This window comes from Scyliorhinus canicula, chromosome 15, assembly GCF_902713615.1.
Source record: "Scyliorhinus canicula chromosome 15, sScyCan1.1, whole genome shotgun sequence".
Lineage (NCBI taxonomy): Eukaryota > Metazoa > Chordata > Chondrichthyes > Carcharhiniformes > Scyliorhinidae > Scyliorhinus > Scyliorhinus canicula.
In genome coordinates, this window is record NC_052160.1 from 14,713,096 (window position 1) to 14,736,241 (window position 23,146).

At 47.0% G+C, this 23,146-nt stretch overlaps 1 protein-coding gene across 1 annotated transcript in view; it reads left to right on the top strand.

Moving 5' to 3' along the window:
• LOC119978086 (neuronal-specific septin-3-like) overlaps positions 1-23,146 on the top strand; it is a 400,144-nt gene that overhangs the window by 31,885 nt on the left and 345,113 nt on the right. The window contains exon 2 of the mRNA XM_038819476.1: positions 11,935-13,356. Coding sequence (XP_038675404.1) covers positions 11,935-13,356 — 1,422 coding nt within the window. The remainder of the gene's footprint in view (positions 1-11,934; positions 13,357-23,146) is intronic.

Here is a 23,146-nt window from a genome sequence, read left to right on the forward strand (position 1 = left end):
TTGAATTGCGGTTATAAATTTCCTGGAGGTTTGTTAAAAAAAAAGTTCAAGACAAATGTTGTTTTAAAGTGGCCATAAAACGAATAATAGTGAGTGCTGCGTAAATAGGAGCCTCTGAAATTGGAGTGACTTGCAGAACCCAATGCTTGTCTAATACGTCAGACCTTCACGTAAGCCAGAAAATTCTGTACACTGATGCTGTGGGTTAATTTTGTCCAGTAACATACTGATTAATACTACTTTGTACACTGCTTTAATGCAGCTCTTGGCCAATTTATACAGGTTGATATCCTTTCTCCTCAAATCTGAAAATCGGACATATCCAAAAAGCCCACCTATTTGTAACCTCATCGACCTTTAGTGGGGGAAGTGTGTTTCCACTGCTAACCGTGCGATCTTTCATCGACTCTCTATTTATTGTTTTCTCCCAGTTTATTTACTTTAGCCAATAGCGAGCCCGGGCTGAGGCTGTTGGTAATGTGAGTTTACACGCAGGATCCCAAAACTAAAATAATCTGAAATCCGAAATGCAGTCTGATAAGGGATTCTCATGCTGTATAAATAAATGGTGTGAAATTAAAGGGGAGGGGCGGCACGGTGGCTCAGCGGTTAGCACTGCGGCTTCACGGCGCCAGGGTCCTAGGTTCGATCCCGGTCCCGGGTCACTCTCCGTGTGGAGTTTGCTCATTCTCCCCATGTCTGCGTGGGTCTGACCCCCACAACCCAAAGATGTGCAGATTGGCTACGCTAAATTGCCCCTGAATTGGGGGGAAAAAAAGAATTGGGTATTCTAAATTTATATTTAAAAAAATTAAAGGGCTTAGTGCTGATGTCTTAATACAGTGTGTCCATGACCTGATTACTATATCTGCGTCCTTGTTTTCCCTGCCGAGCAGCAAAAGATTCTCACTGCCTACACTTGTAGTTCGGCATTTCGCTTTTGTAAAGGGGAGTTTGACGGTTTTTATCAATCCACATCTGTACATAGGGACATGCTGCCCACATGATTTTACCAGTGTTTTGGTTGAGATCCTTCACTGATCAGATTTCTTTTGTCCTGTTATTACATGTGGAGAAAATCCCTTGGGCTGCTAGTAAAACCTTGGCCTAGGTGGATGGGATTATATATCTTGTGTCTAGCGTGCGCCCACGGTTTTTCGTGTTCTGTATATTAGGGGAGGAAAGTGAAGCGAACCCTAGTCGTTTCCAGCTGTTTTCCTGCCCAGATTTTACGACCTGGCCACTCCCCAGTCCAGGAATTTACAAGCAGCTGCCAATCTACAGAAGCCTGCCGCTAAAATTACCCTGTAATTGACTTCAGGGTGTGCCTAATTAAATCACATTTCCACTGGCGGTACCTGCACAGTGTGGCCCTTGAAGGCAGCAGACGGACGACAGTTAAAACACTGACCTATTGTTGTAGCTAATGTCACAGTTGTACTGCGGGCTACCTGTGAGCAGGGCTTGTGGGAGATCAGATAGCCTTTTCCACAAGATTTTCCTCGATCCCAATATTGTATCCATCACTACCCCTCCCCCCCCCCCCCCCCCCCAAAAAAAAACCTCCAGGTGGAGACACCTTTAATCACAAATCTGCACTCAATTAATAATTTTTTTAAAAAAATCAAATAGTTAACCTTGCTTCGCTGCTGGACGTCTTCTATGATGCTGAACAATTATTAAGAACATAAGAACTAGGAGCAGGAGTAGGCCGTATGGCCCCTCGAGCCTGCTCCACCATTCAATGAGATCATGGTTGATCTTTTGTGGACTCAGCTCCACTTTCCGGCCTGAACACCAGAACCCTTAATCCCTTTATTCTTCAAAAAATCTTCTATCTTTATCTTAAAAACATTTAATGAAGGAGCCTCAACTGCTTCACTGGGCAAGGAATTCCATAGATTCACAACCCTTTGGGTGAAGAAGTTCCTCCTAAACTCAGTCCTAAATCTACTTTCCCTTATTTTGAGGCTATGCCCCCTAGTTCTGCTTTCACCCACCAGTGGAAACAACCTGCCCGTATCTATCCTATCTATTCCCTTCATAATTTTATATATTTCTATAAGATCCCCCCTCATCCTTCTAAATTCCAACGAGTACAGTCCCAGTCTACTCAACCTCGCCTCATAATCCAACCCCTTCAGCTCTGGGATTAATCTAGTGAATCTCCTCTGCACACCCTCCAGCGCCAGTACGTCCTTTCTCAGGTAAGGAGACCAAAACTGAACACAATAGTCCAGGTGTCGCCTCGCTAACACCTTATACAATTGCAGCATAACCTCCCTAGTCTTAAACTCCATCCCTCCAGCAATGAAGGATAAGATTCGTAAGGCAACATGGCCTCTTTTGTCTGTCTTCAAGATGTTAAGTCACGGCAGAAACCTAACACAAACCTTGGAACAAATCATTTGCTTTTCCATTAAGATTTACTCCTGAAGTTTTCTCGGCTTGACACTGCGCTCTCAAACTACAACAAATGGCTTTTTTGAGTTCTCTGAGATAATCAACGTGCTCACGTAAACACAATGTCCTGGATTTTGCAGTTTTGACAATGAAGCAACTGTCAATGTTTGGCTGCCTTCGGAGTCACAAAACTGACAAGTGATTTCTGGTGCCAGCCAGGCAGTTAACCATGGGAATACAGAAATTGCTATCCGTGATTTCTTGTTCCTCCATCGTCCTCCATGTTTCCTCCACTGCAGATGGAGGAAAATCTTTTGAAATTACTTGAATCAATATGGATTCCACTTCTAACATTCCAATCTTGCTGTAAAAACTGTTAAGACTCGTTGAATGGGATTTTACAAGGATTTGAACTGTTATCATCATACAGAACAGCCTCTCTGACCTGGAAAACCTATTTTATATTTGTGCGATGTCAAATTTCTCCATTACGATAAAACTTCCATTTGTTTTTCATATGGTTCTTTTAAGTTTGTATGGTATTTCAGGTTATACTTTAATCCCCCCATCCATTGACTCTGTCTACACCTCCCGCTGCCTTGGGAAAGCGGGCAGCATAATCAAAGACCCCTCCCACCCGGCTTACTCACTCTTCCAATTTCTTCCATCGGGCAGGAGATACAAAAGTCTGAGAACATGCACAAACAGACTCAAAAACAGCTTCTTCCCCGCTGTTACTAGACTCCCAAACGACCCTCTTATGGACTGAACTGATCCCTTCACACACCTTCTCTACAAAGTAGTACTACTCTCCTGTATGCTTTGTGTATTTTATGTTTACCAATTTATGTATTTTCTTTTCATGTACGGAATGATCTGTCTGAACTGTACAGAGAACAATACTTTTCACTGTACCTCAGTACACGTGACAAATAACCAATCCAACCCAATGCTCTAGACTTTACTGACATACGAGGATAGATTGAGTCGGTTAGGATTGTGTTTGCTTGCCTCACGCCGCCGAGGTCCCAGGTTCGATCCCGGCTCTGGGTCACTGTCCGTGTGGAGTTCGCACATTCTCCCCGCGCCTGCGTGGGTTTCGCCCCCACAACCCAAAGATGTGCAGAGTAGGTGGATTGGCCACACTAAATTGCCCCTTAATTGGAAAAAAAGGATTGTATTTGCTAGAGTTCAGAAGAATGAGGGGGGGATCTCCTAGAAAGGTATAAAAGTCTAACCGGACCAGACAGGGTAGATGCAGGAAGGATGTTCCCAATGGTGGGGGTGCCAGAACCAGCGGCCACAGTCTGATAATACAGTCAGAGCTGAGGCATTTCTGTGGTTGGCCTGTGGATTTTATTACCACAGGACGTAGTCAAGGCGCAGTTAGATATAGCACTTGAGGCAAAGGGATAAATGATATGTGGGGGAGGGTGGGGGGGGGGGGGGTGGGGAAGCGAGATTAAGCTGTTGAGTTGAATGATCAGCCATGATAATGAATGGCAGAGCAGGCTTGAAGGGCTGAATGGCCTCCTTCTGCTCCTAATTTCTATGTTTCCTGCAAAAATAGAATAGAATAGAATCATAGAATCACTACAATGCAGAAGAAGGTCATTTGGCCCATCAAGTCTGCACCAACCCTCTGAAAGAGCAGCTTACCTAGGCCCACAACCCTGCCCTAGCCCCACAACCCAGTCACCCCACGTAACATTTGAACACCAAGAGACAATTTAGCATGGCCAATCCGCCTAACCTGCATGGACTGTTGGAGGAAACCCACGCAGACACGGAGAAAATGTGCAGACTCCGCACAGACAAGTGACCCAAGGATGAAATCCAACTTGGGACCCTGGCGCTGTGAGGCAGATGATGGAAATCTAAACTTAAATGCTGGAAATGTTCAACAGGTTGGGCAGTTTCTGCGGAGAGGGAAACATCTTGATGACTTTTCGTTTCGTCTCGTTTCCCTTCTTCTGGAAGGTCATTGACTTGAAGCATTAGCCCTCCCCACAGATGCTGTTGAGGCCTGATGGGAAAACTTTCCCAACATTTCCTGTTTTTATTTTGAATTTCATTTTGCTTGCTGACTGTGAAGGTCTTTCGTTGTGACTGCTTGACGACGTCAATATTGCTGTACGCCAGCGATCCCGTGCGATTGAAGCCAGAATCAAGTTGACGATCTGAAAAATGAAATCCATGGCACGAATGTTGTTAGGTCTTTGCAGGGCAGCTTGCTTTGAGGTCGGTGGAGCACGCTGTCGCATTGACAATGACTGCAAAATCCAGGCAATTATTATTTAATGGTAAGCCTTCAACTTTGTAGAATGCATGAATCCGTACATTGTCTGTAAACCTCACGTGTAACCTCACTTGAGTCCCTAATTGCAGAGGCTATACTAGATTTGCCTGGGCCAATTGTGTGAGAATGTTCCATAAACGCAAACTTGTTACAGCGTTAAATCACTATCGTTCGCTAGATCTTGCAAGAACTTTTATCATTGTACTCTTGATGCAATTCTTTCTTTACATTTGCCAATTTTATCTGCGTGAATAAACGGTACATAAAACTCTGGGTTTTTGCAATGCTCCATGAAAAGGTTCTATTCGACAAATGAGCCCTGGGAAATCAGCATGTAAAAGGCTATACCATCTCGCAGCTCTATCAGCTCACAGAGGGATTGCCCATTCCGGAACTAGATTCACAAACTTCTCATCCACTGTACCAGATAAGTGGCTGGTGACGCAAATTATTTTGGGGGCAGGTTGACTGAATTTCCGCTAGTCTCGCTAAACAAAGCTGTACCACTTGATCCTGGTCGTTGGGTGTGTTCTTGCTATTTTGTTCGTGAATCATAAGCAATTTACAGGATTGAATTCCTTTATGGAAAGCAGATAGAAATATGTAGCCCTTGGTTACTTCTATGTTGGGCGGTTTGAAACCTGTATGCTTTTGTATCTGTGAACACTTGAGTCGGGTTGATAATTTGAAGATGATTACATTTTACATGTGCCAAAGAATTATTTATATTTATCAGATAGTAGATAACCAGTTCAGCTGGATAAAAGCTTTCTGTTGGATTATAGTTGGAATAATTCTGCCAATTGAACGCTTCTTGTTGCAAAACCACATTACACATTCAAAAACATTTCCCGTACATTAGAGGATCATTTGCATATGAGATTGAAGCCTCTTGAGGTAGCTTATTGATCTGAGGGTTGGAGAATTTGGTGGCCTTATCCATAATATGGGAAGGTAGAAGTAATCTTTGTTAGTGTCACAAGTAGGCTTACATTAACACTGCAATGAAGTTATAGGGGAAAAATAGGATCTTGAGCGTGATTCCCCATTTGGGAGACTATGGGTGGGATTGTCTGTCGGCCGATGCTCGGTAAAGGCGATTGAGAACGTTTATCATTGTACTCTTGATGCAATTCTTTCTTTACATTTGCCAATTTTACCTGCTTGAATAAACGGTACATAAAACTCTGAGTTTTTGCAATTCTCCATGAATAGATTCTGTTCAAAAAAAATGAGCCCTGGGAAATTAGCATGTAAAAGGCTATACCATCTTGCAGCTCTATCAGCTCACAGAGGGCACCGGAGAATCGGTCTTGACAGCAAACTCGTGGTGGGCGCGGGGTTGATGCCAAATTGGATTTCTCCGGTGCCTCGACAGCGGGGCCAATATGTTCCACTCCGCGTGAACAGTAAACACTGTTTGCATATCATTAGCAGGATTCTCCATTCCTGAATCAGTATCCTCTGGAGCCTCGGCAATTCTCCGCCTCCGTTGGGCCGAGTTCCCGATGACAAAGTTCACTTGTGTTTTCAAAAACCGCGCCGTGGCTGCTGAGGGAGAGCGAGGGGGTACAGAAAGTGTCCAACAGCGCTATTGTGTGTTGGCAGTTGTGCTGCTGACCGGGGGCTTCTGCCAGGGGCGGGGGGGTAGGAGGTCGGCTGTGAGGTTGGTGTGGATGGGCACAGAACGCCATGCAGCTGCGCACGCTGCCGATTACCCACTATGGACTTAGTGACACGGGTCGCATGGGTGTCTCACCAGGCCACCCTCCTAGGTGCCCTCTGGCCTCAGCCGACCCATCAACAGGATGGGGGCGCTGCAGCGCAACCAATGCCATCTTGTTTGCTGGGATGGTGTGTGTGGGGAGTGTAATGTGCATGTGCAGCTGTAGCTTGTCAGCCTCCCGAGTGTCAATCATGGACCCGGTGAATCTCACACCATTTCTCATTGGAATCGATTTGTGTTCCACGTGGCGCCGGTGCTAGCCCTCAACGGTTGCTGAATCGGCCCAGGTACGGTGCCAGTGTTGCTGCCGTAGAAGTCCATGAATCCTTAAGGCAGAATTCTCCATTCCTGAGACTGTATTGAAGCCAGGGCTGAATTGCATGCGGTTTGCGTCCCCGTTGAGGGAGCTGTTTGGTAAGCAATTCCTGGCCCAGCGGGCGTTCTATCCGATATGGCCAGAGTTATCACCAAAGAAGTTGGCAGCTGGGGCCGTTTGTAAGTGCTCCACTTACCGCACACTCATTGCAACCACAAAGATGGCTCAGAGGAGACCTGCCCCCCCCCCCCCCCGGCCCCTGTGGTCGGGAGTCCGAGGGGGACCCACAGCTCTATGCCAGTGAGGAGCGGAGGGTCAACTTCTTCCCCAGGGTGGGCCGCAGACTCCAGCCTGCCCTCCTGCATACTGCTTGGGAGGTGGTGGCAGAGGCAGTCATCGCTGCCAGTCTCGCCAGAGGGGTGGGGGTTGCTGGTGAGTCCTTTGCCCTGAAAAGGGCAAAGAACGAGGAAGGGTTCAAAAGGCCGTGGTACGGGTGTTCTTTGGTTGCGGTGAGCTCTGCTGATCCCCTGCTTCCTCTGCAATGGGGCAGCGCTTCTGAGGAGTGCCAACACCTAGTGGGCTCCTGATGGAGCTTGGCCCTTGATGATACAGCTGGAGTATGAGGGTGTGCAGAGGGACGGACTGGCTGAGCTCCCAGGTGACCAGAAGCTTTCTGAGTATTTGAAGGACTCAGGCAGCACTCAATAGTGTGAGCATCCAGGAGCTTGTAAGTAGAATCACAGGGGTGCGTTTAAAAGACAGACTTTCAGCAATGGTGGTCTGAGCCAGGCCACCCCAAACCTGAGGGAGACCCAAAGTCTACGCGCTACTGCCCCCGGCACGAGCATCCAATCCCCATCAATCCCGACAGTTTTCAATGGTTTTTCAATATTTTTAGCCTCCCGCTCCCCCATCCACAGCCACGGCGCGCAGTCTATGTTTATCGATTCTTGTAGTAATTCACACCCGCAAGGCCTCTGTCTGAGAGGCGCGGAGCATCACGGAAGGGCGGAACGCTGTGTCCAACCCTCTAATCACATTTAAATTAATGCAAATGCTGGGTTTGCAAGCTGCCGCTGGCACAGGGCGCAAACCTTGTTATCGCCACCAGCGAGAGACGCCCGGAGCATGGTGAGGACCTCACATTTGGCTGAATGCCCGATTATCTGCCTGATCGCAGTTCCCGTTTGCAGCGCTGCAAGGCGGTGAAGATTTAGCCTGGTGGTTAGCATAAATGCTTCACAGCTCCAGGGTCCCAGGTTCGATTCCCGGCTGGGTCACTGTCTGTGTGGAGTCTGCACGTCCTCCCCCTGTGTGCGTGGGTTTCCTCCGGGTGCTCCGGTTTCCTCCCACAGTCCAAAGATGTGCGGGTTAGGTGGATTGGCCATGCTAAATTGCCCGTAGTGTCCTAATAAAAGTAAGGTTAAGGGGGGGGTTGTTGGGTTACGGGTATAGGGTAGATACGTGGGTTGAGTAGGGTGATCATGGCTCGGCACAACATTGAGGGCCGAAGGGCCAGTTCTGTGCTGTACTGTTCTATGTTCTATCTTGCATGGGTTGCTGATAGGCACTCCGATTTGTGAGATGTGAGCAAGAACGTCATTCAGTGTAAGTTCTACTATCAATTTATTTAGTTACCTTTTTGCTTGTGTAAAATAAAAGGTTGTTTCCTCGAAGAATTCGTGAAAAATTGGTTGCCTTCAAAATCATTAAGTGCCCGCCAATGTCTTGGCAAACACTCAAACCTTAAAAGCATAAAAGTGGTTTTAAGTTTGACAAAACTCACACTTTTTTCCAAACTAATAACAGTTCATCTATATATTTACAGATTTGGTCTATCCGATATCTATGCCTTAATGTCAAGCAAATGATGGATGCCTGTATCCTCAGTTTGTTTATATATTGAAAGAAGATCCCTATTTTATATTTTATTCGTGTGAAATGGTGTTAAACATGTTGGCACAGTTGATAGTTGGGCTAAATTACACTGCTCAGATTCCACCATTCTTGTTCTGTGTCTCCTGTAAGGGATATTTTGTTAAGATGTTCATAATTATAGTTCATTGTGCTAATTGGACACTCCTATCTCTTTGAACCGAGTTGTTCTCTAAATGAATTAGTGTGAAATTAATCACATTTTGTTTAAAGAGAAAACAATGAGAAAGCATTTGCATGCTTAATGGAGAACCTGCTCTGTCCTGACTTGCCTCGTCTCTGAATAGATATAATAGATGTTCCCTATTTCTGTTTTGTACATTACTGCATGATGCCCCAAATCAGATGTGTGCTGCAATTAAGAGGCTTTCCTATTCATCTTTGATTTCACAAACGCACTGCTGTATCTGGATGTAGACCGCAAATTCCTTGCAAACTAATACTGGACTTGCTAATGACTGATCTGGAAACACTTTGAGCTGTCGGACTGTGTGCACAGTAGTCATTAGTGTACAGGCACTCCAAAGACAAATGATGCCACAGGAAAAAATAAGTTGTAAAGTTTTAACAAAGTCTGTTGTTCCTAAATGGAGCAAAGTGCCAAAAAAGAGGATTGATGTACTGCACGTTTGCAGTAAAACGAGGTTGGCAGGCTTTCGCGGAGTGAATTGCAGGCCAGTATGAACAGGGTGTATTAATTGCTTTTGAAGAATTACAGCATTGTAAAACTCAACAATTTAGGAGTACGCATTATCAAATTGACATCGATTAGTTTAAGTTAAATTAGTTTCAATTAAAATTTCAAGTGGGGAATATCCACGCTTGGGGACATTTTGTTTATGGTTCTCCTCATTCAACAAACCAGTGATCTTGATGTGGGCCAAGAAGGCAACTTGTTTGTGTTACTGCTAAAACCTTTCTACCCAATTCTGAGTGATCCTACAAATTTGCCTTTCAGCTGTTTGCTTGTCTGAAAAGGGGGGTGGTTTGGTCAGAATAACTTCTTCAAACCACAACTAATACTAATGAGCACAGTAAGAAGTCTTACAACACCAGGTTAAAGTCCAACAGCTTTGTTTCAAACACTAGCTTTCGGAGCACTGCTCCTGAGGAACACGGGCTTTCGGAGCACTGCTCCTGAGGAAGGAGCAGTACTCCGAAAGCTCGTGTTTGAAACAAAGCTGTTGGACTTTAACCTGGTGTTGTAAGACTTCTTACTGTGCTCACCCCAGTCCAACGCCGGCATCTCCACATCAATACTAATGAGAGATGTCCCTGCTGGAAGGTGAGGAGGATTAGGGCAGATTTGAAGGCCAAGGACTTTGATGCATAGGCTCAACTGCAAAGACCAGAGGGTTAAGCGGCTCACACACCTGACCTAGCAAGGCTCGGGTTAAGGAGGCAGTGTTACAACTTGCAATGCTTTTAGACTGCTGACATCCCCAAAACACTGCAGGTGACTGCTTCAGAACTGACATTTATATAGCGCCTTTGCTGCCATGCAGAGCGGAGGAGAGAAAATGAAGTAATTAAAGTAGCGGGCGTTGTCACGAGGAAGTCCGGTGTGGTGAAAAACAGTTCGCTTTCAGAACATTTCTAAAAGTGGATAAAGTACTGGAAATGCAGCAGTAACAACTTCCAGCCAGTTAGATCAGCACAGCTATCTACAGTTGGAAGATGGAGTGCAATGTTCAAAGGGGAGGGGTAGCATTGACGCAGTGCACTGAATGGCAACCTCCATTATTGTAACCGTTCCGATTCTATGAACTATCCATTACGCAAAGTTGTGACTGCTCCTTTCTGTGAACAACTTGAAACTTTTTTTCCTGCTAGTTTTATTAGAATCACAGAATCCCTACCGTGCAGAAGGAGGCCCTTCAGCCCATCGAGTCTGCACTGATCCATTCCGCCCTAGACCCGTAACCTAACCTGCACATCCCTAGACACTAAGGGTTAATTTGGCATGGCCAATCCACCTTACTTGCGCATCTTTGGGTTGTGGGAGGAAACCGGAGCACCCGGAGGAAACCCACGCACACACGGGGAGAACGTGCAAACCCCACAGACAGTCACCCCAGACAAGAATTTAACCCGGGACCCTGGGCGCTGAAGCAGCAGTGCTAACCACTGTGCCACCATGCTGCCTGGTATTACTGTATCATCCTTGGTGTTACTCCAACAAAAACATGATGCAGATAAGAAATTAGGGGGCACAATTCAGCGGTCTCGTCACGTCTGACTCGGTGCCGGGACGAGGCTGTTGAATCTCTCGAGAGGCCTGCAGTGAGATTTGCGATGTTCAAAACCGCTCCAATCTCGTGGCGTCTCGCAATCTGGATCTCGTCACGCTGAGAGAGATCCAGGCATACATATTTGATTGAGCCATTGGGCGCACTTAAATATGCGCTCACTCAATTCACCTGGGGCCCAGTATTCACCAGCCTCGCCAACGAGACCTCAACCGGGCGCCGATGGTACTGGTTCACAAAATCATGAACCAGTCGTGATAGCACCTCGAGGGATCTCTCTGGGGAGTTGAGGCCCCTGGGTGGTGGGGCACTGGGCAGGGTGGTACCCTGGCACTCCTTCCGGTGCCAGGGCACCTTGGCCATGCCAGACTGGCACATTGGCAGTGCCCACCTGGGTGGCACTGCCAGTCTAGCAGGGGCACTGCCACCAGCTGCCAAGTTGCCCATGCCAGGGGTCGAACCCTTGCCCATGAGAGGTAGGGTGAGGGTTTGCTCGAGGACCCCGGAAGGTGATGTGGAGGTTTCTGAGGCTGCGGTGGGGGTGCAGAGGGCGGTCAAAAGATCGAGGCTGCCGATCCGTGGGTCACCCATGAGCTCAGCTCACCAGTACAGGAAATTACTTAAGAGTGGCCTTGATGGGAAGTTCCTCGCCTAGGCCAAAAATTAAAACGACAAAAGTGCGGTTGAATAATGAGTCTCAGCCCGGTAGACATTGAGAAACACCCCCCTAACCAAGCCATTCAGCAGACTTTAACTAGAGTCCGCTGAATTGTGTCCCAGTTCTCTGGAATTGTCCTCAAATGATGCCCATTGTGGCTCTGGTTACTTACTGGGTGACACGACGGATTGACATTTGCTCTTTTACCGTGTGCAATTGCGCTTGAGAGCGACCAAGGTCTCATGTCCTTAACCGAGACCCCAAGTCTCATTTTTACAATGTATGAAATTATTGCAGTGTTTCATTTTTAAACAAATTGTCTTGTATTTCTCTTTTATACATCAACAGCTCTGAAACGATCTTTTGAGATTGATGACGTAGATGAGGGACCATCGTTTTCACCCACTTCTCCGCTGAACTCTCCGTTTACTCCTGGCCCAGCGCCTATGTTGTCATCCAAGGCCACTGAAAGCTTTGTTCCCAGCACACCTTCTCCGCCGCCTTGTTACATGAGGATCGGTAGGAATTCAAGTTCCAGTCCAGTGTCTGGCTCACCGCAATATAGAAAAGTTACTTCAAGCCAGTCCTTCAATCAAGGCTCCAAACCACTGCCCAGGGCTAACGGGAGTACAGCTGCCACTTTAGCTCGCGTCTCCTCCTTCCAGAACAAGATAAACCCAAATGGCTTCACTCCCTCTTCCAGACCTGACGTCGGTAATGACCGTCTGCATGGTTCGACATCTAGCCTTGCGTATCCGTCTTCAAGATTAAACTATATGTCGAGCCCACTTCAAAGTCCACTGGGACACAACGATTTGGGTATCAAAGCAAACTTGGCGCCGTCGGCAGCTTTGAAGAAATATTCCTCACAGGGTAACATGTTCCCTCCAGAGGTGGTGTCACCTCCGGCCTCTGGGAATGCAGGCACAGTCAGTCACATTTCCATGCCATCCCTTGATCTACACATTGCTGATGAAGACATGACTCTGGAAAACAAACCGTCACCCAATCTATTGCTTAAATCGAGTGGGCCTCTGCATCCCGTGGCAAGGCCTCCGCTTACACAAAGCACTATGCCAGGCCAAGGTCCAAATGCAAGAATGGGACAGAGAGAGCCAGGGGTCACTTCAGCTGATACCTTCTCCAGTTTCCGGTTGAATTCTGTGCACAGTCCACGAGAAAGGTCAGTGCCTAATAATTATTTTTCCAACAATATTGTTGACTCCATGAATAAAGCTCTGGAGACTCCGATCGCAGACGCCAACATTACAGTAAGAACGCAGCCAAGGTCACAAATGAGCCAGAATGTAGCAAGTGGAAGCGCTTCCCCAGTTTCCTTGGCAAGATCGAAGCAGGCTGCTTCCAAGATCTCCGTGCGCGGTAATACGCAGCATTCCGGGGAATTCGCTCCCCCTGCTGTGAATGCAGAGTCCAGCACGCACTCCGCTCATCTAATGGCCCAGTTCCGATTGGCGGCCCAGCCACAGACCGTCCAAGTCGCTGCTCCTGCTCGAACCTCTGCTCCAGGTTTCCAAGCAAAGCACGCGTGGAATTCCACACCGAGCGAGGATCCCATGTCGACTCCACAGGCAAAGGAAAATCTGGGATCTGAGGCGAAGAGAAATCCTTCCTTCTCCAAATCAGCTGACTTGGGGATAACCTATCTAGAACCTGACTTTAAAGAGAGCAGCTGCCATGGCCAAAAAGTGGAGAAGGAAAATCAGGACCTAAGTCTCGAAACAGAAGTAAACATGCAGCTCAAGAAGCAAGGTAAGACATCTTTGTGAGTGCTCCTCAATCGCAGTGTTTCAGGTTGAAAGCACAGACATTCACTGATGAACTATTGTTTTGCTTTTCAGGCCTAGTACTTAAAAAACAACTCTGTTATGAGCAAAGTTTGCAAATTGAGTTAACAGTACTCAAACTGGCTGATAAGCGCTTTAGAATTCAGTGCCATGGTTTTTTGTAAATTGTTCCAATTAAGGGGCAATTTAGCGTGGCCAATCCACCTACCTCGCAGACACGGGAAGAATGTGCAAACTCCACACGGACAGCACCGGGCTTATGGGATACCGTGCCGGCGAGGATGGCAGCGGTGCCGTTACTACTGCTCCTAGGCTGGTGCCTTTGCATGACGCCTCCTCTAGCCGCCCCCACGCCGACCCCTCCTCCATTACCCACTTCCTAATCATGGCCACATTCGGCAGTCCCCGTCCCCCCCCCAGGCTACGCTCCAAGAATACCCCCTTGACTTGCGGGGTTGTATTTGCCAAGACGGATCCCGTGATAATCCTGTTTACCCGCTTCAAAAAGGATTTGGGGATGAAAATGGGGAGGCACTGAAAAACGAACAAGAAGCTGGGAAGAACCGTCATCTTCACAGTCTGCACCCTTCCCGCCCGGGAAAGCGGGAGCATCTCCCATCTTTTGTAGTCTCCTGGGATCAAACCAGGGTCCTCCCCGGCATAAGGCAGCAGTGCTAACCACTGTGCCACCTGATTCCCTCCCAAGTATCATGGTTTAATAAAATGCGTATTATGATAAATTTCCCTCAATGTGTGGAAGCGGGGTGAATAGGGAATAGAGATGAGCCTTGCAGTCAAATAGCCTGCTGGCACTTGCTATGATGGTTCCCACAGGAGTAATGGACACTCGGGCGTGAAACCAGAGAAGCGAGCAAGTTTCACAAGAGGAGAAATTTGGCAGATACATTTTTGAGGAGAAAGATGGCAAATATGTATGCGTTAGTACTTGAAGTTCCCATTGGAGATTTTTGAGGTGCGTTGTCTTTTGTTTCTTAAAAATGTGTTTCTTTCAAAGAATCATAAAGGTTCTGGCTTGACCATTCAGCCCATCGTGAGGTAGGTTGTGAGCCATATTTTTGGGTCAACAGGTTCTTTGAGCAGAATCTGATTTACTACAAGTGGTTGCTGTGTGTTAGTCAAAAGAAAATTGGATACATTTTTGAAAAGGTGGCATATAAAAGGGTACAGGGAGAGAACAAACTAGAGGAGCTTAGTTTTGGTCGATCTAAAATGAGCACAAGCTTGATGGGATGAATTTTTTGTTTTCAGTGATTCTATCATTTGAAGAGGCAATCAATTAAAAGGTTTGGCAGTACTGCTCTGAATGTCAGTTTCTTTTGAAGATGCTTAAATAGTCGCACCACCGTTACATTTCACAAATGTTTTTGCTTATTTTGAATTATTCCCCGTTTTTTGGGATTTTCATCGGTCATTACAAAAGTGAGTGCATTCTTCATGCAATAATTTGACAATAATTAATTGGTGATTATAATAATCTCGGATTCTCACCACTCTTCAACGTAAGTGAAGAAATCGTCTTAACTTGATAGCAATCAGGTTCTCTGAGACAGTGGATGGAGTTCAATTGGATGAAGACCAGTTGCGACATTTCATTGTCCCAGCGGGCGATTTTCAGCCCGCACAGGCCGTGCGTGGGATCTGCGGCACAGGCTCAAAATCCAAAGAGAATCGGAGAACGTGAATCTCTCCGTCGAGATTTCCAATTTTCATCCTGCCCACCGACGCAGTGACGGGAAACATGCCCGGGTACTTCATTATTATACAATAGCGTGTCATTACCGAGCACTCACTCCAGCCCCGTCCCTGACTCTTTCCTTTTTTTGCTGGGCTTGTGTCCAAATCGCCACAGAGTGCCCGTCCATCATGGGAGCTGGACCGTGGGTGGGAGGAAGTGCATGCAGAGGGTCAGCACTGGGGGTGACTGTGAGGTTCTTGGCTGGGGTTCCATGAGAGGCCAGGCTGGGGGGGGGGGGGGGAGGGGGATTCAGGAATGACGTGCATCTCTTCCTCAGAGTAGATTCTCTCAGGGCGGGTTGGGTTGAGCCCCACACTCCGGCAACACTGTGAGGACAAAGAGGTTAAACTGCTTGGAAATCCAAAACAAACGGACAGGCAAGTTTGACTGTCGGGAACTAATGTTGGGATGAATGGCTGTGGCTGATGGATAACCTGTCAACTCTGCAGCCCTCGAGACCTGGGAAAATGGGAGCACCCTCTGGAGATGGGTTTATCGTGCTAACTGCAGGCTTTACTCAAATCAACTGTCCCTCGTCTGCTACAAGAGACAATCATGTTCTTGAAATGCCACCTCACCTTTGACTGGTCAATTGTGGCAATTAAACATCAATGTCACTGATTGGAGTCAAGATCTTAACCCATTAAAGCATTGTCCCATAGCATTGAACTCCAGTGTTAACAAGCATTAACATTACACACATAACACTGATGTGTAGCCCTACACAAGGCATGTTGGTAATGTCTGCCATCGCTCGCCCCGTGGGGAGGGTATGAGGCTTAGTGGAGAGGCACTAATGCGGAGGTCCGAGGGTCAGGGCTCGGTCAGGAACCCTCAACGCTCACTTTGGTGTTCTTTGGAGTGTGAGATTCTGGAGAATCACGGAGCCAGATAAACACCAGCAGAGACGGACTTAATGTTTCAGCTCCAGTCTGACTACCCTTCAGAACCTGGGAAAGAATCAGATTGGACTCCATGTTAACCCAGTTTCTCTCTCCACAGAGATTTTCCAGCACTTCCTGTTTTTACGTCCGCAGGATTCACAGTATTTTGTTGTACCAGCATTGACCAGTCGGCTATTCTTGGAAAATTCTATAAAATGTTTTTAATATTCTTAAGAATGCTCCCCCATTTAACATGAATCAAAGATGGTCCCTATGCCCTTGGACTGACCAGCTCAAATTGCATAAGAGCTGTCCAGTGACTAAATAATGTTACGGCAAAGCCTCTGCAAATCTGAGAGGACACCTGATTTTGATGTGCATTTAGAAATAAGGGGCTGGTTTAGCACACTGGGTTAAATTGCTGGCTTCTAAAGCAGACCAAGGCAGGCCAGCAGCACAGTTCAATTCCCGAACAGGCGCCGGAATGTGGCGACTTTTCACAGTAACTTCATTGAAGCCTACTCGTGACAATAAGCCATTTTCATTTTTCATTTTCATTTCAATAAATAAACCTGCTTTTAAATCGCCCCATTCTGTCTGCGCCGAGACAGGGAACACTGTTTTTGGTGACCTGCACTTCAAAGATTGTGAAAGACAAGAGAATGAAATCAGAATAATATCCTGATTTTGCCATGAAACGAGGCAGCAGGTGTTTCTGTTCAGGCAATGAAATGGTTACAAGGTGAATGCTACATTTTGCATCCTCTCAGATTGCAGGTTTACAATACGTACCTTGTTGAAAGGTGGGTTATCCATGGGTAGCATACCATGAACAGGCTGCAACTTGGCAACATGTTATACTGATGGGGATTAAAATAAGAAGCTATCATAGATGGGCAGTGTCTAACTGCCCATATCAGCCACGGTTTACTGTTTCTGGGTCTGTGACCTGGTTCCCCGAGTTTGTAAGTGTAAAATTTACAGGCTGAAGTAACGATACTCAATTCAGCCCTGTGAAAATGGAAAGAAAACAGATTTGTCTGAAATTAGCAGATTTGGCTTGACTAAATCTACTTTTTAATGTGTTTCTTTGTGACATTGATTCATATACACAGCTCTTATGTGGCAAAGAGGTTTTTAACGCTCCTTTTTAATAATGTAATTAGCCAGTTTTGGTATTTCATACGGATTGTGTAAAATGCTCCTACGAAAACGATGAGTTTTCTGTGGGCATGTCTGTCATCCCCAGCAATGGTGCGTTCCCAGCCTTGGACAGTGATGTCAACGTAAAGGGGAGAGATGACGTCAGGTGGAGGTGCTTCCCCCACAGGATATATTGGGGGTCAGATTGGATAACTGATGGAGGCGCAGGGAGGGGGGGGGGGGGGGGAGAGAGGAGGAGGACGAGGGGGGAGAGGAGGGGGGAGAAAGGAGGAAGACGAGATGGGAGAGGAGGAGGAGGAGGGGGGAGAAAGGAGGACGAGGGGGAGAGGAGGGGGGAGAAAGGAGGAAGACAAGGGGGAGAGGTGGGGAGGACAAGGGGGAGAGGAGGAGGGGGGGCGAGAGGGAGGAGGAGGAGGACAAAAGATTAGGCAGAAATACATTGGCTGCTCATTATACAACATGCCGGATATTCAGTTCCATTGAAGTCAGCAGAATTGAGTAAAGAGTGGAATGGGTAATAGGTCACCGGCACGATGTTGCCAGCTCTGATTCTCTGTTTCACCTCCAAGGTCTCAAAGTCCTTGAATTGAGTCATTCGAACCATTGCCAGGAGCAGAGTGCTGGTGGAAATGGGTGAGGATTGAAGGAGAGGATACTGTGTATGGTCCAAAAGTGAAGACTTTTTTTTACTTTGCATGATCTCTTATTTTTAATGCTTTCTAATTCCCAACAGCCATTTCTGTACCATCTTTGATCTCCCTGGACTAACTATCATAGATTATCATAGAATTTACAGTGCAGAAGGAGGCCATTTGGCCCATCGAGTCTGCACCGGCTCTTGGAAAGAGCACCCTACCCAAGGTCAACACCTCCACCCTGTCCCCATAACCTAGCAACCCCACCCAACACTAAGGGCAATTTTGGACACGAAGGCCAATCTATCATGGCCAATCCACCTAACCTGCACACCTTTGGACTGTGGGAGGAAACCGGAGCACCCGGAGGAAACCCACGCAGACACAGGAAGGATGTGCAGACTCCGCACAGTAACTATCTCTACTATCCAATTGTTGAACAGGCTTCTAGATGCTGTCTAACCATGTACCCCTGCTCACATTGAAAACAGTTCCACAAAGTAAAGATTTGACCAATTGCCAGTTGGTGAAAAATCCAATTGTGTGATTGGATTAGTCTGGCCAGGTCTGTTTCCAATATAAGGCCATTAGACGCACGAGCTGAAGTTGACCACTCGGCCCATCAAGTCTGCTACACCATTCAATGAGGTCATGGCTGATCTGATGTAATCCTCAACTCCACTTTCCTGCCTTATCCACACAATCCCTTACTGATTAAAACTGTCTATCTCACCCTTGAACATACTTAACTTTACAGCCCTCGGCAGTAAAGAATTCCACAGATTCACTACCCTCTGAGAGAAGAAATTCCCCCTCATCTGTCTTACCCTGAGAACATGCCCTCTAGTCCTCGGCCAAAGATGTGCGAGTTAGGTGGATTGGCCATGCTAAATTGCCCCTGAGTGTCCGGAGTCACTAAGGTATGGGGTTACAGGGATAGGGCAGGGTGGGCAGGAGAGTGAATATGGGCTCTTTAAAAGGGTTGGCGCAGACTCAATGGGCCGAATAGCCTCCTGCACTGTCGGGATTCTATGAATGATTCTCCTACAAGAGGAAACATCCTGGCAGCATTTACCCTGCCAAGCCCCAGGAGAATCCTCTAGGCCTCATGGGAAAATTTCTGCTGGCCTTTTTAAAACTTTCACTCATGGGATTTGGGTGACGCTGGTTGGGTCAGCAGTTATGTCCCTTGAACTGCTTGCTCAGCCATTTCGGAGGGCATTGCTGAGGGTCTGGAGTCACACGTGGGCCGAACCAGGTGAGGGTGTCAGATTTCCTTCCAAATAACGCATCGGTGAACCAGATATTATTTTAACGACGACGGATTCAGGGGACCTTTAACTCCAGAATTTTATTGGATGCAAATTTCATCGGATTACCATGGGTCTCTGGATTACTAGGCTGTGAAAATACCACTTCACCGTGGCAACGATACACAAGAAGTTTTAGGTGAATTGGCCACGGGTTACGTCAATCTGCAGAAGCAAAATGGCAGAACCAATTACAAACCTTCTTAGAAGAAGGCACTTCAGTATCTGCATCGGATAAAACGTAACTTCAGGATTGTTTCTAGGGCAGCACGGTGGCCTAGTGGTTAGCACAACCGCCTCACGGCGCTGAGGTCCCAGGTTCGATCCCGGCTCTGGGTCACTGTCCGTGTGGAGTTTGCACATTCTCCCCGTGTCTGCGTGGGTTTCGCCCCCACAACCCAAAAATGTGCAGAGTAGGTGGATTGGCCACGCTAAATTGCCCCTTAATTGGAAAAAATAATTGGGTAATCTAAATTTTTTTTAAAAAAGGATTGTTTCTAGAGTTCCAATGGCACCTGACTGGGTGACCTCTGATGGTACACTCACCAGCGGAGATAACCCTGCAGTGTTAAGATGGCGTAAGAAAGACATCAGGTTTCATCAACTCTGCTGGCAACCAGCTGCCAAACAGTCCAAATGTGAATTGCCGAGGGTGGGGAATCAAAACAACTCCTTCCACACAATGCACACCTGAGATCTCTGGGGCTGCTGGCAATCAGATAGAATCAGTCCTGATCACAATCGGGGAAAATCACCCATCAGATTATATGATGAATGAAAGAGAGCTTGTCAGAGAAACAAGACGAGGCAAGCACACAGCACTGGCAACTCGGTCCATTTGTTATTGAGTCGAGCGTTGGAGTGATGACACATCTTCAAAATATTTACCCCCCTCCCCATTTTCAGAGCAATCCTTTCAAGTTGTCAGGAAGGATGCAGCAAGTGGAGCGAAGACCCTTCAGATTAGTGGAGGGATCACGGAGGCAATTCGATGCAGGGAAAGAGAAAAGGACAATGAAAGGGTGTACATCCAATAGAGTAGAAAACTGTGGAGGAACAGAGATGTGCAGATACGCTGATCTTTAAAAGGATGTTGCTCTTGTTACTAAGAAGTTTGGATGATACTCCTTATTGGGGATCCTAGAATTGATTCAGGTTCACTTTAACATTAATTCCAGGCATTATCTTTTAGATGGATCTAAGCACAAAAGTTATTTAAATAATCATTTCTTTCTTGTGATGTCAGAATTAAATAAAGCAGGGCAAGTTGTTTAACCTGGAGTTGGATTTTTACACCCTCCCTCGGCACAGGGGCAGGTTTGCAAATGGGGGGTGGGTGCTTGTAAAATGCCATGAGCCAATCAATCTGGCCTGTGTGATACTTCCCCTTCTCAATCCCATATGTTCACCTTTCACTCCAGCTCCTCCCTTGTTGGGAACAGGATGCAGTCCCAGTGGTGGCCACCACTCCTGGTGGCGCTGCTGGGGCCACAGAGCTGCCAACCACTTGATTGGCTCTGAGGTGGGATTCCTACCCAAGTGGGTGGAAGTCTCACCTTAAACCAGTTATTGGCCTGATGGGTCCTGACATCATCTTCCTGTGAGGGGATGGGGTTGTTGGACGCCGGTAAAATTCAGCGCCGGTTAACTAGTCATATAAATATATACCAATCAGCGCAGATGCATGCTCTTCTGCCAATAATATTTCCTAAATAGTATCAACTTCACCTTTTGCATCTTTATAATTTTACTTTTAACGATAAATTAGCGTTAATAGTTTAGCCAGTGCCAAAAATAATTCATTTTTAACTAAAGCATGAGCTCCTCCAAGCATTAAAGCTGGCATTACTCCATTTCTTCTTATACACCCGGAAATGGCTGTGAAATGGTGATTTTTAATCGGGTGATGGCCTGTGTTACAATTCCCGCAGAGACCACTAACTTTTTAAAAAAGTATTTGAATTTTCAGTGGCTGAGTGGGAGGATCACACAACAAGATCACAGGTTTTATGACTTTTACTGTAGCAAATAAATTAAAAACAAAATTCACCAGCTACTATTTATTGGACATCTTATGCTTTAAACTACAGAAAAGATCCCACATGTGACCTTTTTAAATTAACGACCATTTCCCACCACAGTTATACTTCATTATGTTCCTTAATTGGATAGTTCATTAATCTGGAAGATTCCTTGGGCGGAATTCTCCTCCCCACACCAGGTGGGAGAATCGCCGGTTCTTGCACTGGGGGGGGCCTCAAAAGGGGTCTGGCTCACGATCGGTGGCCACCGATTGGCAGGCTGGCGTCTTTGAAGGAGGACCTCCTTTCCACTGCCGCCCCGCAAGATCCATCCGACATCTTCTTGCAGGACGGCCGCAGGGAGGACTGCAACCGTGCATACGCGGGTTGGCACCGGCCAACCTGCGCATGCGCGGATGACGCCATTTAAGCCTAGTTATTTACAAGGCGCCGCTTTTACACGGCGGCAAGGCCCGGCGTGCATAAATGACGCGTCGCCGCTCCTAGCCCCCCGGGTGCGGGAGACTAGGGGGTTGGGAGCGGCCTCCGACGCCGGAGTGATTCTCCCGATGTTGCGCCCCTTCTCTTTAGACCAAGCTCAGTCATTCTGCCAGCCTTTAGGTCATTGTGAACTGTGTCTCTTCGATCTGTGTGCGAATCCCCACCTGATTATGTATGGTGAATAGTTGGTGCCACATTTCTCTGTTATGGGTTTGGGTTCAGGACTGGCTGCTGCTGTTGTCCTGCATTTTGTCTCTCTCTGTCTCTCTCTCTCTCGGGGGTTGGGGGTGGTGGTATGATTCTATGATTCTAAGTTGGGCCTGTACCGATTGGAGTTTAGAAGATTGAGAGGTGATGTTATAGAAACATGTAAAGATCTTGAGGAGATGACAGGGTGGATATCTGTTGGGTGTTTCCTTTTGTTGGGGGCAACTAAAATTGAGGCAGATAGTTTCAAAATAAGAGGCCTCCCTTTTGAGACCGATGAGGAGAATAATTTTTTTCCTAAAGGGCCGTTGGTGTGTGGTATTCTTTTCCCCAGAACATGGGGAACAACTTCATTAACTGTTAAGCTCATTGGAAATGTCAGAAGTGTCAAAATGATTTATCACAGGCAACTGCCCAGTTCTCAAGGCGGGCTTTGACAACGAGTCATCCCGACTCGAAACATTAGCTCCGTGTTCTCTCCACGGGCGCTGTCAGAACAGCTGGGAAAGGTCCCGATTCTGCGCTCAAACCCCTTGAGAGCTCAAATTCAGGCCTAAGAGTCTGCCCAAAATTTGCACTGGTGCACTTGACATTGTCCACAGGTGTGAATATCTTGCACCATCTCTGCCATTCTCTTAGCTTGGGCCCCTCTTGCCTCCAGCAATCAGAGCATCCAGACGTTCTGCCAGGCGGAACTCAGGGTAGATCATCACAGTTATAGAGTCTTGGCGTTTTACAGCAGAGAAAGAGGTCCTTCGGCCCACCATGTCTGCGCCGGCCATCAAGCGCCGAACTATTCTAATCCCATTTTCCAGCCCTTGGCCTGTAGCCTTGTAGGCCATGGTTGTTTCAAGTGCTCATCTAGATACTTCTTAAATGCTGAGGGTTTGCGCCTCTACGACCCTTCAGACAGCGAGTTCCAGATTCCCACCACCGTCTGGGTGAAAGGTCTCTCCTCAAATCCCCTCTAAATCAGGGGCAGCACGGTGACGCAGTGGTTAGCGTTGCAGCCTCACGGCGCCGAGGTCCCAGGTGCGATCCCGGCTCTGGGTCACTGTCCGTGTGGAGTTTGCACGTTCTCCCCGTGTTTGCGTGGGTTTTGCTCCCACAACCCAAAGATGTGCAGGGTAGGTGGATTGGCCACGCTAAATTGCCCCTTAATTGGAAAAAATAAACTGGGCGCTCTAAAAAAAATTTTTTTTTAAATCCCCTCTAAATCTCCAGCCCCTTTACACCTATGCCCCCTTGTTATTGACCCCTCTACAAAGAGGAAAAGT